At 38.4% G+C, this 16,485-nt stretch overlaps 1 protein-coding gene across 1 annotated transcript in view; it reads left to right on the forward strand.

The window, feature by feature from the left end:
- The window catches only part of 4932414N04Rikl (RIKEN cDNA 4932414N04 gene like), a 240,381-nt gene that overhangs the window by 208,934 nt on the left and 14,962 nt on the right, over window positions 1–16,485 (forward strand). Inside the window, exons 69-77 of the mRNA XM_087654922.1 lie at window positions 573–643; window positions 1,055–1,172; window positions 2,513–2,697; window positions 3,389–3,608; window positions 4,575–4,627; window positions 7,668–7,794; window positions 10,513–10,727; window positions 13,084–13,303; window positions 16,174–16,388. Coding sequence (XP_087511048.1) covers window positions 573–643; window positions 1,055–1,172; window positions 2,513–2,697; window positions 3,389–3,608; window positions 4,575–4,627; window positions 7,668–7,794; window positions 10,513–10,727; window positions 13,084–13,303; window positions 16,174–16,388 — 1,424 coding nt within the window. The remainder of the gene's footprint in view (window positions 1–572; window positions 644–1,054; window positions 1,173–2,512; window positions 2,698–3,388; window positions 3,609–4,574; window positions 4,628–7,667; window positions 7,795–10,512; window positions 10,728–13,083; window positions 13,304–16,173; window positions 16,389–16,485) is intronic.

A 16,485-nucleotide genomic window follows, 5' to 3' on the forward strand; every position in this document is an offset into this window, starting at 1 on the left:
ACCTCCAAATAGTGCCACTCCCTGGGCCAAACATACAAATCATCACAGTTACCCCATGGGAGACCAGTGTATTTCACTGGTCTAGCTCTGACATTCATATGCATGAATTTTTCAAATTACAGCTAATGAAGGGGTGCTTCGACTATAAAAACAGAAATGCTCACCACAAGCTTTCCCTATAACACCAACTTTGTCTATCTGAATTTCTAAAAGTTTTTATTTCTAGCAACAAGTGTGATGAGATATACAGCTTGACCTCAGTGTGTGGGGCATGGACACGAGGAGAACAGTGAGTTTAAGGTCAGCTTGGACTACATAGTGAGATACTCTCAAAAAAAGAAAAAAAGGATTTCAAATTGAAAACCAAGATAAAGATGAGGGTCAAAGAAGGTTTCCTGTGAGAGACTTTGTGAGTCAGAACCAACACCAATTGTGTCCAACACCAATTCATTCAACACTGAGGAAGAACATAAATGTAGCATGAATGGTCCGGTGGGATCGTGACCGCTGTCTTCCTGTCAGATTTCGGTCGATGAGAAGATTAATATGTCCTTTCTCTCTCTTTCTGTTAGTTGAAAGAAGCACAGCGTCCAGAGACAGAGGCCGAACACGGCGACAGCAAGATGAAGGAACACCTGCAAAAGTACGATGTAAAGTACTACACATGTGCTTGACTAGCTGTGATACAAACAAGCCGTGCACTACTGGAAACACGGCCTTTATAATACATGTGTCTGTTTAGGGGCTACAAAAACCTCCCGTGAATTATTTGCAATGTGTAGTTAGGATTTTGGAAGCAGCTCGGAGGTAGAAGATGTGAATTGCACCCTGGGGTTCAATCTCCAACAAAACTGAGAAAAAAACTAATGTCTAATTGCTGACACTCCGGTCTTCACCAAACCCAGATGCAAACAAGATGCATTTACCAAATCACCTACTTTCCAAACATTTCATCAGAAACACATACAATCAGATCTGGAGTCAATTGTTTCTTAATTTTTTTCTAATTTGATAGTTAAGCTCGGAGTAATATTGAATTATCCCTGCCTTTCAGGGTTGAACATGAAGTTTCCAAGTTAGTAGAAACCATCAAAAAGCAAACAGAGACAATAGAGCAGCTTGAGAGAAAGCCACCAAGTGAAGACAGGACATTGGTAGGAACTGGCAATCTGGTAAGTCAGCCTTTTATTCATTTCTACCACACTGGAGTGGAGATTTTCTTTCTCTAGTCATTGGATGTAGGAATATTGTAGGCACCAATAGAATTCTTGTGGATAAAGATGTTTATATCACCACCACTACTGCCAGTCCTCTTGGTTATAAAGAAGTTGGTCAAACCCATATAATTACCTATGTTGGGAGTAATATGCTAATGGGAAAACTACAATTGTTTTCAACCAAAGTTGTAAAATATGCTGTGTTTCACTCTCTTCGTTCAATGATAAACACTTTGAGTTTTACATTTTTTCCATGCTGACAAAAATGGGCTGGACATTGCTATGCAGAGCTCTTAATCTTCCAAGGAATTTTAATGCTCTGTGCATTTCTCAATTCCTCATGGGATCTGAATTGTCAGCGAGTCTGGAGAATTAATTATAACAGCTGTAGAGACTTAATGGTAGTGATCACCATTCAGCACTGTTTCCAAAGAAACGTATCTTTTCTCTCAGAATCTTAAAAGAGGAATTAATAGCTGTTGAAATGGAGGTGTAGCTGCTATGTCCAGTAGGGCTATAGTAGAAAACAGACTTCAGAGCACAGTTTTGTTTGTTCACTTTGTTCATTAGTTTTTCAAGGACCTCAGAGTCCAACCTTGTCAAGGATTGGTTTATATAATTCTTGGATGCTAGTTCATAAATGTCTAATGGAAGTTACCTAGCTTAATGAAAAAGGTCAGAGGATTCCGTGCAGCATCCATGAATTGGTTTCCTTACACATGCTAGCCAGGTTCCTGTAGTCTCCTCTCAGATGAGGTATGGCCTTTGTTGACTGAGCATTCTTGTGGCTGCAGAAGTTCCATTAATTTGAATACAGTCACGGGCACTTGCAAGTCTTACAGGCAAGATGTATGATATGAAAAAGCATTGAGGCTTGACTTGCCGCTTTTCCCCATATGACCAAGTGTAAGAAAAGAAAGAGGAGTTGTGTTCAAGTTCCTTGGCCTTGTGGGTTAAACCCTGACTATTCTGAAAATTATTTCAACGTCCTGTTTTATTCACTTGTCACAGAAAAGAAAATATGTGATTATATATTAATTAGTAAATATTCAATTCTCTTTCAGACTTAGCAACTGAAATCCACGCATGTGCACACACAATAATGGATCTTATTTTCATAATTTAGATTAAATACAGTAAAGAAGGATGGTAAATGCTTCACAGTTCACCATTTTCCATACATTTAAACTTCCGACCAAATCATGGGCTAGAACTACAGAAACACAGCACACTGTCATTTATATTATGATTATTTAATAGTATATCTTCGTAAAACTTTGAAATTTTTTTTTCAGACACAAGCAGGACAAGAGTTCTCCAATGCTAACAGAGAAATGTATACTTCTTCAGTGATGAACCAGCTGGAACTCAGAATTCAACATTTGGAAAGGGCATTCTCTGAAATGAAGGCCCAAGCACGTGAGGATGATATGGTGCTGGAAAAGTATATCAAAATTTTTCAGTCACATAAACTGATGGAGTGAGTAAAGCCCAAGAGACACATAACATATTAATTCAGCTCCTTAATCATCTGTCGCAAAAGTGCATTTTAACAAAATAGTATCATGGACATAAATGCTAATTAGAAAAATATAATCTTGGAAAACACCAATGACAAACGAACTGAGCTTCAGGAGGAGAATCCAAAATGACATCTCCCCTTTATTGATGTCTATACTAGTGTGTTTGCTCTTAGTAGTCATTTATTTATCTTGGTTTCTTAGTTTCTTTCAATAAGTTTGTTGATTATTTTTTACTAATATACCTATACTGCTACAAACGTACTTGTCTATGCTCCCCGAAATATAAAGATTGAACAACTGAATATTTTCTAGAATACAGTTCCATAAAGTCATAGTGTCAAGAACAGCCAGCATGGCTCCCCTGGGTAGCACATCCTGCTGGTCAATCTGCCCTGACTCTGAGCATTTCCACTAGAGAAAGCCTAGACACAAGCAGTTCCTTTAAACATTTCTCTTCTTCGCAAAGGCACACTCACAGCATGAGAAAATATTAACACGGCATGAAATAGAGGGTATTTCGCACGGTGCTTCCAAATAATTCTTTCTTCCATGCGCAATGCTTTATGGGAGACAAATAAACCAAGTTCTGTGTCTAATGAGTTGGATGGGGGCGGGGTGAGCTATTACTAGCTTTCTCACTCTTCACAGGACTGAAGCTAAGCTGAAGGAGGTCAAGACCCAGTTCGTCTTGCTGAATCAGCACAACACAGCATTACTCAGCATGCTGAGCTCCGCGATTGCGTCCGAGGGCCCCCGCATGGCAAATTTTCACAGGGAACTGGCACGCCTCTTTACCCAAGAGAACACGCTGATTCCCACTTCAGACCCGCAGCCTTCAAATCAGTCCGTAACTGCTCACCTGGATGCGGTTAGTTGTATTATTAATTTTCCCCACTCTGGGTATTACAAGCTGAGCTTTTGATGTGAAAACTCCTGAACTGTTTCGTTTTTGAAAGATTTTAAATTTTTCATTCTTAATTATTTACGTTTTTGAGGAGGCAGGGGGCGGGGATACAGCAAGCATGTTAATGGCAGAGGACAACTTGGGGAAGTCCCTTATCTCTTTCAAACACATTCCCTAGGGCTTAGGACTGGGGTGGGCAGGCTTGGCCAAAGATACTCTTCTCTGCAGCGCCCTACCCCTGGCCCTTTCTAGAGTCGGGAAAAGGCCAACTCCAGGTGTGAATGCATGCTGAGAGACATGGTCCTTTCATTTAGAGCCAAATGCACGTAAAACAAGTCAGGAGCAGGCATTTCCCAAAAGTGAAATGTTTCTAGGACGAGTATGAAATGTAGCCACAACCAGAAAAACCACTAACTGGCATAAGTTAAAAAGAAACCTGTTTTGGTTGTGTAATAAATTTCATCAATATAAAAGGATGAAAATAGGGGAGGGGGTGGAGAGATGGCTCGGGGGTTAAGAGCACTGACGGCACTCCCACAGGTCCTGAGTTCAAATCCCAGCAACCACATGGTGGCTCACCACCATCTGTAATGGAATCTAATGTCCTCTTCTGGTGTGTCTGAAAGACAGTGACAGTGTACTCATACATAAAATAAGTAAATCTTTTTTAAAAAAATATTTTAAAGGATGAAAACGTGAATCATTCTGAGTTGTTTTAGGAAAAGTCCTCTACATACAGTCGTGTGCTTGGTTACCAGCATGCAATTTGCAACATTTAGAGAATCACCTAGATCCCTAAACCTGAGAGAAGTAGGTAGGTCCCAGACAGAGCAAGTTCTGTATTTTTAAAAGCTAACTTCCCACCTTTTCAAAGCTTGTGGATGACAATAAAGATTTCAATAACGCACTCACCAAGTTCTGTCTCCACAGCCCGAGCTGCATCAAAAAAGGAAATGTCTGGAATCTGCTAAAGAGAAAACTCCGTAAGACTTTAGTATTTCATATCTGTTTACCCATTCATTCTTAGTTTTCGCTGTACTTGTATGAAAAGCAAAGTAAGAATCCATTTTGTATTTATATTTTCTTACCTGAATTCTAGTAGCTTAAAATGTATCTCAAAAGTTCTAGACGAAAACCTTAAACAAGTTGTGCAAGGCCACATTGCTCTTCAATGATGTTGAAACAGTAACAGTCAAGTGTTTGATACTCAGCTTCACTCTTCATCAGCCCTACTGTTTTGTTCTCAAAGTGTTTACTTCTTTTCCTTCAGGCAACACTTCAATATAAAATATCTCTCCAGTGCTGTCTTTTAACCACATCAAAAGTCTCTGGAATCTGCTTATGTCCTCTTGCTCCGTTTGTCAGATAGAACACAAACCAACCACATACATTCCACCTTCTAGTTGTCTTCCATATGCACACACACATGGCTGTCTGGGTGTCCCCGTCTGCTTGTCTATGTATGTTTGTAGTCATTCATTTGCTTGGGGTGTGTAAGCTAAGGCTTTTTTCCTGTGTACTGGATCTTTCTCCTAAATGAAGTGAAGGATGACTGCTTTGAAGAAATAGTCATCTGTGCTTCTTTTGCTTTGTCTGAACAAAACCTGGTGAAGTCAGAGAATCACCCTGAGTGTAGACTTCCCTAGTGATCTGATGCAGCATTTGGCTACCCTTGAAGGAAGTGTGGGGAACTGTTCAGAGCTCTTCAAAGGAAAACAGAAGCAGCTCAAATGTCTTCTCCAATCACCTTCTCAGATGGTGGCTGAATAAGGCACTGGCCTCTGAGTACAGCAGTATACCATGAAGGGTCATTTTTATCACTATTTTCTTTTTTTAAAAGGACAATAGTATTTGGTTTGACTAGGTGGGGAACCAAGGAAGCACGCAGCTGTTATGGGACATCCAAGAGACATTAACTTGCCTAAGTTAAGGAAAGTTATGATTGGTCTATGAAACATTCATTTGGGGAAATAAATGCAGATCTTCTCACCATTGCTGGCTCCATCTTGAAGTGATGACTAAATTCAAGTTCTAAAGGCCTTATAGCTCTCCTTAGTGTACAAATACTAAACTTTCTATGATATTTTTACTTGGTTTTAAAAGGATACTTTACCCGGAAGAAAGCAACTGTTGTGGGTGTGGAATGAGTCCCACAAACAAACACTCTACTCAGCCCTTGGCATCAGGAGGGCATGGATTTAAGGAAACTTGGCAGAAACCCATAGCCATGTACTTTACTTTTTATCATGTCTTCAGTCAAATACATGTTAAAAAAACTTAAGGGAGGAAGATTTTATTCTACAACATGATTTGAAACAATGGTGACAGTCTTGGTGGAGAAGGCATGGCAGAGGGTAGAACCTTCCATTGCAGCATTAGCTTGCCTGCCCATGTCATTCACTTCTCATAGTCCAAGAAGCAGAAAGAGTCAAAAGAGGCATCAGCATATAAGCCAATCACACTTTCCCTTAGAGCCTGCTTTTCAAGCCAATTCCCATGTCTACAAGGACTGCAGTGCTTTAATCAGAAGCACCAGATAGAGACCAAGTCTTTACTCTCAAATCTACAGGCATATCACTTTCCAAACTGCAACACTATGTATATTCAAATCCCTTATACAAACAATACTACTTACATATCACATAGCCATGTTTACCAATAACTTTATCATCTGTAGGCTAGTTTTCTTTTTCCTCTCTCTCTCCCTCCCTTCCCCTGTCCCTCCCACTCTTTCTCCCCACTCCTTTGTGTGCTGTCTGGCTGTGGGTCTCTAAATCTGTTCCTATCTGTTGCAGGAGGCAGCATCTCTGATGGTGGCTGAATAAGGCACTGATCTATGAGTATAGCAGAATACCACTAAGAATTATTTCATTCCTATTTTTTAAAAGAACAATAGATTTGGTTTCACCCTAGGTCTCTGGGCTCTCTACTGTCTGGGTCTTGGTCACCCAAGTAGTGTTGGATACAGGTTTCATCCTATGGAGTTGACCTTAAGTCAATTTTATTGGTCAGTTATTTCTACAAGCTCTATGCCACTATTGCCCTAGTATACTTTGCAGATAGGGCAGCATTGCAGATCAAAGGTTATATGACTGGGTTGGTGTTTATGTTTCTCTTTTGATAGCCTGCAAAGTTCCTTCCCATACCAAATATTCTAGAACACAGGGGTGACGTTCTGTACAGGCTCAATCTCTCCAAGTTCAATGAGTTAGGCACTTGGATCTTGCTGTCAGTCAGTGGAGAGCAACCATAGTTCCATTATAATTCAAGTTTTAAGCAGAATTCGTGGTACTATATTGTTTAGTGAATAAAGAATGGAAATAAGATCTGACTCATCTCATGTTTGGTATTTTCCAATGTTTCCATGAAGACCTGGTTGATCCCTTGGATATAAATGAGCAGAGAAGGAAAGCTGTCAACAGATAGATATATAGATAAGATAGATATAGATAAATAGAGAGATAAAGATAGATAAATGTAGATATAGATACATATAAAGAGAGATACATAGGGATATATATAGATGACAAATAGATGATTGATAGATAGATAGATAGATAGATAGATACATAGATACATAGATACATAGATACATAGATACATAGATACATAGATACATAGATAGATACATAGATAATGATAGATAATGTGAATAAAAGGATTTGTATTATTCATAGGGATGTGTATGTATGTGTTCATGGTAGGAAAACAATGCCATAATGTTAATTTTCATCTTTCCTTTTTGGGGATCCTGGGGACTGAATTCAGTTCATGAGACTTACACAAAAAGTTCCATATCTGATGACTCATCATTAGGCACCAATGTGAGCTATTTTCATGCTGTGTGTCTTAAGAAATTCCTTCATATTATTTACTTGAAGTTATAATTTTTAAATGCCTTCCAATAAAGTTAGTTTGAACAAGTAAGAATCATAATTTACTGATTTTTGTGTTTGCACATAACATATGCTTTATGTTTACTCTAGAGAAGTTGCCATTAATTCAATCTTTACATTCTTGTAGAAGTAAAAACTGTTTTAAACCAACAAAAACATCAACTGCGTATGAAAATGGAGATCACAGTTTCTCTGAACTTTCGAATGCCAGGCAATTTGAAATGAATATTCCAACTGATGAACCACAACATAAGGTACTTTTCTATGAGTTAGGGGACCCAAAAGAGTCAGTTTGATAAATAAATCCCTCAGTGCTTTAACAATAAGTAAAATGTTTTAAAAATACTACCAAGTTGATATTAATGAAAACATTGTTAGTTTTGTATAAAACTATAGAAGTTCTATAAAAAGAACAAGCAATTGATTCTCTTTTATCTCAAAACAGAGTTGATATCTCAAAACCAAGCAAGAAACATTGTAGGATTAGGTTTTTCAAAACCTACTTTAATAATGATTCTCCAATCTCCCTTTTAGCCCACCACTCACCAGAGGTAAGGGAAAAGAAAGGTTAATAGGAAATGTAGATCTGTTTAGAAATAATTCTTTGGTGTGATTCTAATCTTCCTTGTCAGCATTCCAGTTCATTAGCAAAACATCAAACGTAAGTTAGCACCAGAGGTCCAGGCTACTGAGCCAACACCAAACACAAATCAGTAGCAGCGGCTAGATCCAGAAGAAACCACAAGGCTCTGCCTGCTAGGCAGGAGTCTGCAGAAGCAGCAAGAAACAGCCAGAATACTACCAGAGGTTCTTTAGTACATTTCTCTCTAGGAAGTCACAATAAGCGAAGATCAGTGAGGAAAGCAAGGTGAACCAATGCAAGAATGCCATCCGGAAAGGTCAGCATCGGTGAAACCCAACAAAAACCAGCAAGGAGTTATGAGGCATGCCACAGTGTCATCCACTGTCTGTTGAGTTACATATTTATTCTAAACATCACATGTCCTCTCAAGCATCTGCTCTAGTGAAGCATCACTTGTGCTTTCATCAGAAAGTTTCCAGAAAAACACCACATGTCTGTTCTCAACAACAAAAAAATCCTCTTATGTGTCTGCTTCAGAGAAACATCCTTTCATAAGACAGCTTCCAGGGAAACATCACATGACACAACTAAGTCTCCAACAAAACCAGATATCCCCACTTTAAAACGTTGCATGACTGTTTCCATATCACAAATATGAGGTTAACTTGAGAGGATGATTTAATTGAGAAAATTAGCATATGTAAATGTGAAATAGTAAATAGTAAAATGAAATCTGGTCATTTGTAGAATTCCCATATCTGTTATTTTGCCAGTTCCAAATAAAATTCAGTGATTATGATTTTTAGTCACATTCCACACTGATAATAGTATTTAACAACAACAACAATAATAATAAAGTTGGCCCTAAATAGAATATGTACACAGAACTTCTTCCTCCAAAGGGTTAGGGATCATTGCTGAATACTGGACTCTTTCTAGAGTGTAATATCAGAGGTGGTAGATGACTATCTCCAAGTAATGTAATTTACCAACTATACTTGAAGTTTTATGTATCCTTGTTTCCCATTATTCTATAGTTCCTAAATTTTTAAAAAAAATAAAAATAAAAACATTTACAGAATTCTAAGAATCTGAATTGAAAGGACGTGATATGAAACTTCTTTCCTCAATAGTATCACATTCTTTAAAGAAGACTAAGTTATGTGAAATTCTACACTGGGCAATTTCATATTTATCATTTGACAATTTATTGTTCAATTCTCCAAAGTTTAATGCACTAAACAGCATTCACTTCATTCTAAAATCTACAGATTGGGAAAATCTTGACAAAGACAGATCATTTCTTTTCCCATGGCATTCGGTTGGAATAGATTGTGAAGGTAGAAGGCTGGAGTCTTGTCCCTTAATGTACCTGCTTGCTTTGGATATTGGTGTTAGGTGCTGATGGTGGTTTCATCTGCAGTCGGGTGGCAGAGCACTCATGTAGAAACACCTAGTCTTTCCTGGTCGTCTGATGCTGTCACAACACAGTAATGACATTGATGCAAAATACTCTAGATGTCAACTGTTAGACGTCACAGGGCTTGAATCTTACCACATTCTGTTTATTAGAAAAGTTTGTGATTTTTCCATATGACATTTGTGGAATGAATAGTACAGAATAATAGGTTCTCAAATTATGGTTATATTATGTCCTAAAAGGGTATTTAGCTCACCATTTGAAATAAGTCTCATTTACACATAACCTTAACAAATAATTATTGTGGATGAAGCAAACTATAACGTACAAATTTAAAGACATTTTCTTGCGCACTCTGAGGCTATGTGGAAGACAGAGAGGGTGGTCATACCTGTGGTGAGTTGGTTAGAATGGGAGGAGCTCACTCCCGAAGGAAATGCTTTAGTTCATTTTGATCCCAGCTCAGTTAACAGTGCCTTCCAGAGTAGATTCTTCTCAATCCTCCCTCTGCTGGCTGTCTAGTAGCTGCTGTGTAACAACAATCACACACCCCTCGGGTTTTGTGACAGCTTTCCTGTGGCCTTGATCTCCTTAGATCATTGCTTTAACAGCCACCAGATGACTGGCAGGAGTCTTTTTGAAGCACTTGTAATTTTATATTCAAAGTCCATAGTATAACATACTCTGAAAACTATTTTAATGAAAAGTATTCACTATTAATACTTTTCATTCATCCTGTGACTTTTTCAAAATATCTAATTCCATGGGCACTGACATGAGAATGGTTTGGGGCTGAGTAGATAGAGCCCTAGAGGTTTAACCTCCAGACTGACTTTGACAATTCTGCACACAAACACAAACACACATACATAAACATTCAGAGTTACTGCCCATAGCTAGAAGAATCAAACACATATCATTTATTGTTAGCACAATTAAAAGAAAGTATATCTTTTCAATTTCTTTCAGATAACAAGAGAAGACCAGGAAACTTTCGATAATGTACTAGGGAACCACAATGCCTTGTTCATAAACCCGTGGGAATTCAGGTGTACAAATCTGGAGTCGGAACACTCAGACAGAACAACTCATCTAGACTTATATAAAGCAGAATCAAAACAGTGTAAGGATCCCTGTCTAGAATGGGTAGCAATGACGAATTCATCATCTCAAGGACGACGAAGGCAAGTTAGCAATTTGTCTCTGAAAAATGATTGTTAGTGAAAGCCATTGATGAGATTCCATTGTGAGAAATCAAGCTAGAGAATATAATTCTGGAAAGCAGTCTGACTGAACTTTCCTTTAATGCACTCACTCAAGAATAGTTGCTATCATTTTCCAGGTTTGAGTTGCACGGTGCCTTCCCTCACAATATCTTCAATAATGTACATTTTGTTTAGTTATACTCTGCAGATCAGAATATCCATGAATCAAAAGTTCAACTGTTATTTGAGTATGATAACATAAGCTCCAAAATATATAGTACGAATGCTACACAGGTGGCCACAGTCTAACACATTCCATTGCCAATGGACTCTCAACTGTATTACTTAATGTTTCCGCTAGAGGGTTTGTAGGGGTGGTCCTCTTTAGTTGTTCTGTGCTGTATGAAGACAGGATTGCAATGTAGGCAAAGGTTAGCACGATGGTGAAGAAAAGCATGATTTAAGAGTGAATAAAACATGTCCTTGTCTAGCAAGAAGGATGTATAGAGACAAAATGGTGTGCTCCCATCCCTGATGACTTGGTAAGCATGGGATGAGCTGTCTAAAAAGTTTTGTTTAATTGCCACTGTAATCAAGGAAGTTACTTCACACTGCTTCTTGGCAGATACAAGGGCCATTTTAGCAGGTAGCAGTTTAACCTGCTGAGGCACACACGTGTGACAGCCATTTTCCTGCCTCCTGCATTGCATCTCTTTTTAGTTTGCAATCCAAAAACATAATTATTTCCAGTTCAATGTTCAGATGTTGTTTGGCGGGGAATGTCTTTGCTCTTTTGCCACTGTTAGAAGTCTTTCATGGGAAAATACACCAAGTCTTGCTTGGCCATGTGGAAGGAATGGTGTAACACAGTTTCCTGCCCCTGAAACAGAGCCAGCAGAACATGGGCCTCCACAAGTGTTGATAGTTGCTGGGCTTGAGGGATATATACCCTTTCTGGTCCTCCTTCCTAAAATATTCTCCCTGCTAAGGTTATCGGGGAATGTCTTCTCTGCCAATGTTAATGACTCCATGATAATCGGTGACAGCACAAGTCCAGGAAGTGAGGGTGTGGCTAATGTCTCAGCAAAATAGTAAACATTAGGACCTTCAGGAACACTCAGACAGAACAACTCATCTAGACTTATATAAAGCAGAATCAAAACAGTGTAAGGATCCCTGTCTAGAATGGGTAGCAATGACGAATTCATCATCTCAAGGACGACGAAGGCAAGTTAGCAATTTGTCTCTGAAAAATGATTGTTAGTGAAAGCCATTGATGAGATTCCATTGTGAGAAATCAAACTAGAGAATATAATTCTGGAAAGCAGTCTGACTGAGTGAACTTTCCTTTAATGCACTCACTCAAGAATAGTTGCTATCATTTTCCAGGTTTGAGTTGCACGGTGCCTTCCCTCACAATATCTTCAATAATGTACATTTTGTTTAGTTATACTCTGCAGATCAGAATATCCATGAATCAAAAGTTCAACTGTTATTTGAGTATGATAACATAAGCTCCAAAGTATATAGTACAAATGCTACACAGGTGGCCACATTCTAACACATTCCATTGCCAATGGACTCTCAACTGTATTACTTGGTGTTTCCACTAGAGGGTTTGTTTCAGGATAGCCCTAGGGCTATGGAAAAGAAATCTGAAAACTTGAGTTCAAAAATATATAATTTCTTAACTATGCAAAATATAAGGTTGCAATATGAACTGTATAAGTTGCTTCACAGACCTAAAATAACAGAGGCACTTGCACTGTGAACCAGCTTGTCAGGAAATTACAAAGACAGGCAGATACAAAGGCAGGCAGATTCCTGATTTCAAGGTCAGCCTGGGACAGAGCTAGATTAGACCCAGGCATGGTAGAAATGGTAATCTCAGGGCAAGATCCCACTCAACTAGCTTATTGCTTGTGCTTACAAAACCAGGCAAATCTCTGAATCTATCAGAAACATTAAAAAAAATGTGTTTGTTGTCTTCTTGTAAGAATCAGGGTGCTGGGGTCATGGGTTGCTGATTTATGGGATGGTCAAAAGGGAACCTGGGGTAATGGCTGAATTATATATAAATAAAAGACTGGAATTTTGATCTGCAAGATAGGAGCTATTCAGAGAGTTTCTGGAATTGCAAGAGAGAGCTGTCTCAGGAGAGAGGTACCTGGAAAGCTGTCACTAGCAGACATAGGCCATCCAGCTTGTAACTCATGATTGGCCTTGAATAAGTCTTTCTCAGCTCCTAGACACCCTTTCCTCAAAACCCCTCTCCAAGCTGAGGCTGGTCCTTGATAACAATAAAACTTATGTTTGCCTTTGGGGATCTTCACAGGTCTAAGCACAGACAAGATAGGTCCATGAGGAGGAAATTTAATAAAGTGGAGTCTTATAGTTCTGCACTGAATATGTGCGTGATGAACTCTGCCCCAGGGTTTGAATCTGGACAACTCTACAACAGTTTGGGATACAGTAGAGATTTCCTGCAAAGGGAACCCTTGATGACAAGCTCGAGGTCACAGCCCTTTGAGAGCTCATTGAGCTACCTAAACAGGGTGAGTTATGCTGTTTTTCTTTGGTTTCAGGTGTCATATATAATTGCATTTTTAATTGGGTGGCATAGTAAGTTGATTAATTGATTCATCTGAAACTAATCTCACAATTTTGTGTTAATAAAGAAACCAATTGTATACATTTTTAAAAATCCTTTGAGACTGCATTTACAACAAATAGTCACTTGAGTCATTAGTTATTTATATTTATTCTGGTGCATGTCTTTATAGGCATATGAAAATTAAATATTAGAAAATTACCATGTCTATGTCATTACAGGTAAACTGTGTTGGATATTGGATCAGATTTTTAAGTGGTGTTGTTAGGGCTCAGGGTCATAGTAGACTCAATATATTCCCCCAGCATCCCAAGTTTGACATCGTATTGAGTATCTCATATGTATGCCTCCAGTTAAAGAAATCTGAGAATATTTTTTCCTGAGAATACTTTTTAAGAAATCTGTATACTTGAAGAAAAATGTCTTTAATGACTGTCTCATTTATCACATATTGCTTTCAATTTTTTTCAGTGTGATTATTGCTGCATAATCTTATAATAAAAGTAATTCTCTCTCTCTCTCTCTCTCTCTCTCTCTCTCTCTCTCCCTCTCTCTCTCTCTCTTGCTCTCCCTCTCCCTCTCTCCCTCTTGATTTGAGACATGGTTTTGCTGTGTAGCCTTGGCTGTTCTGGAACTCACTCTGTAGACCAGGCTAGCCTTGAACTCAGAGATCCACCTGCCTCTGCCTCCTGAGTGCTGGGATTAGGGGCTTGTGTTCTGACCACCAACCAAAAGTAATTTTGTTAATCAAATATTTCAATTGTCAAAATGAAAGAATCTTTGGGTTTTTTCCTTGTTTTTCCTTGAAAGGATGATGACTCAGAGGAGAAAGCTATATAAAAAGTCTTCAAATCACAAATAACATGAAAATATGAATTCTGTTTCTCCTATCCAGTTTCAGAAGTATAGATTCCTACATCCTCTGAAATTCCAAGAGGAATCTTGTGAACAAAGTATATGATTAAAATATAGATTCTTTCAGAACTCCAATTCATTTTTTAATTAATAGTTCTTTATATTGTTTTCCAATTTAATTGTGACAAATAACACTTGGTATATTAATGGGAATGTAGTATTTTTAATATTTTCTTTGTTTAGAGTCTTATTTATGAAAACTGACAAGAAATCTTCCTACTTGGGAGTCCTGGTGACTGGTGTTTTTATGTCCCTTCTCACTATCATTGTCATTAATAAGTTACTCTTACTTACTTTGGGCTTCTTTCAAAGAGACCAAATTCTGTAAAGTCCTCCTCTGGATCATCTCTTCAGATCCAACATTTGCCAATTTATTTCAATTACCCAAAATTTAGTGAATTAAACCATATTCATTTTGTTTTATAACCTCCAGTTTGAGAAAAACCTTGAAAAGGTCAGATTCTGTCTTCTCCACTGACATTTGGTTGAGAAGCATTAGAATGCGAACTGGAAACCCATGTAGTGTTATTTCCTAGCATGCATGCTTGCTCTGAAAGTAGCTATTGGATGCTGAGAAATCCGATTTGTAGTAGGGTGGTAGAACACCCATGTGGGAACACCTATACTTTCTTTTTAGGTTGAAGAAAGTGTTTATTGTGCTTATACTTCCTATCCAGTCTCATGATTCTATGCTATTCACCACCAAAGGAAGTCAGGACAGGAACTCAAACAGGGCAGGAACTTGAAGACAGGAACTGATACAGAGGCCATGGAGGATTGTTACTTATTGAATTGTTCCTCATGGCCTGCTTGGCCTGCTTTCTTCTAGAACGCAGTACCACCAGTCTAGGGATGGCTCCACTCACCATGGACTGAGCCTTCCCCGATTGATCGCTAATTGAGAAAATGCTCTACAGCTGGGTCTCATGGAGGCATTTCCTCAATTGAGGCCCCTTCCTCTCTGATGACTCTAGTTTGTGTCAAGTAGACACACAAAACCAGCCAGTACAAATATTAAAGAATGACAGGTTTTCAAACCACTATTACATAATATCCTCTGGTCAAAATTTACATTTAAACTTCTCACACTTGAAAATAATGCCCATTTGCACTCAACCCTATCAAATAATAAGTTCTTATAGATGAAGTAAACTATAACTTACAAATTCAACAACACTCCCTTGTTCCCTTTAAGGGCTGTGTGGCTTGTTCACAGAGAGGGCAGGTTACATCTGTGGTGACTTGGTTAGAATAGCTCACTCCCTAAGGAAATGCTTCAGTTCATTTTGATCCCAGCTCAGTTAACAGTGCCTTCCAGAGTAGATTCTTCTCAGTCCTCCCTCTGCTGGCTGTCTAGTAGCTGCTGTGTAACAACAATTACACACCCCTCGGGTTTTGTGACAGCTTTGCTGTGGCTTTGATCTCCTTAGATCATTGCTTTAACAGCCACCAGATGACTGGCAGGAGCCTTTCTGAAGCACTTGTAATTTCATATTCTAAGTCCATAGTATAACATACTCTGAAAACTATTTTAATGAAAAGTATTCACTATTAATACTTTTCATTCATCCTGTGACTTTTTCAAAATATCTAATTTCACGGGCACTGACATGAGAATGGTTTGGGGCCGAGTACGTAACTCAGTTATGGAGGAATTACTTCTAATAACCAGAACCTACTGTTACCCTCCACACCACATACAAACACAAAGACACACATAAGCCTGGTCCATGCTTTTTACAATTCAGAAAATTACACACGATACTATTGATACGTGTTTTAAGACTACACTTCTCACACACTTAAGCTTTTAAAATCTTTGACTCAAAACTGGAGGACTTAAATAAATAACATCTGTAATTATCACAAACTTTAGAAATACTTTCGAATTTCTTTCAGATGAAAGCGGGAAATGGAGAAACTTTCCATGACGTACTTAAAACCCAAAATACTTCATTCAACAGTCCACAGGAATTGTCATTCACAAATCTGCAACCCGAATGGCCAGAAGAAATGGCCTGTCAAACTTCATATAAAGCTAAACCAAAACCACATGAAGATTCCTATCCAGAAAGGTTAGAGAAGAGAAATTCTCCACCCCCTGAACAGCTAAAGTGAGTACAAAAGTAAATGACAGGAAAAAATGTAGGCAGTCTGTCTCTGAAGAGTAACTGTTACTTAAAACATTCATGAGATTGCATGACATGAAAT

The sequence above is a fragment of the Rattus norvegicus genome, chromosome 3 (assembly GCF_021556685.1).
Source record: "Rattus norvegicus strain SHRSP/BbbUtx chromosome 3, alternate assembly SHRSP_T2T, whole genome shotgun sequence".
NCBI lineage: Eukaryota > Metazoa > Chordata > Mammalia > Rodentia > Muridae > Rattus > Rattus norvegicus.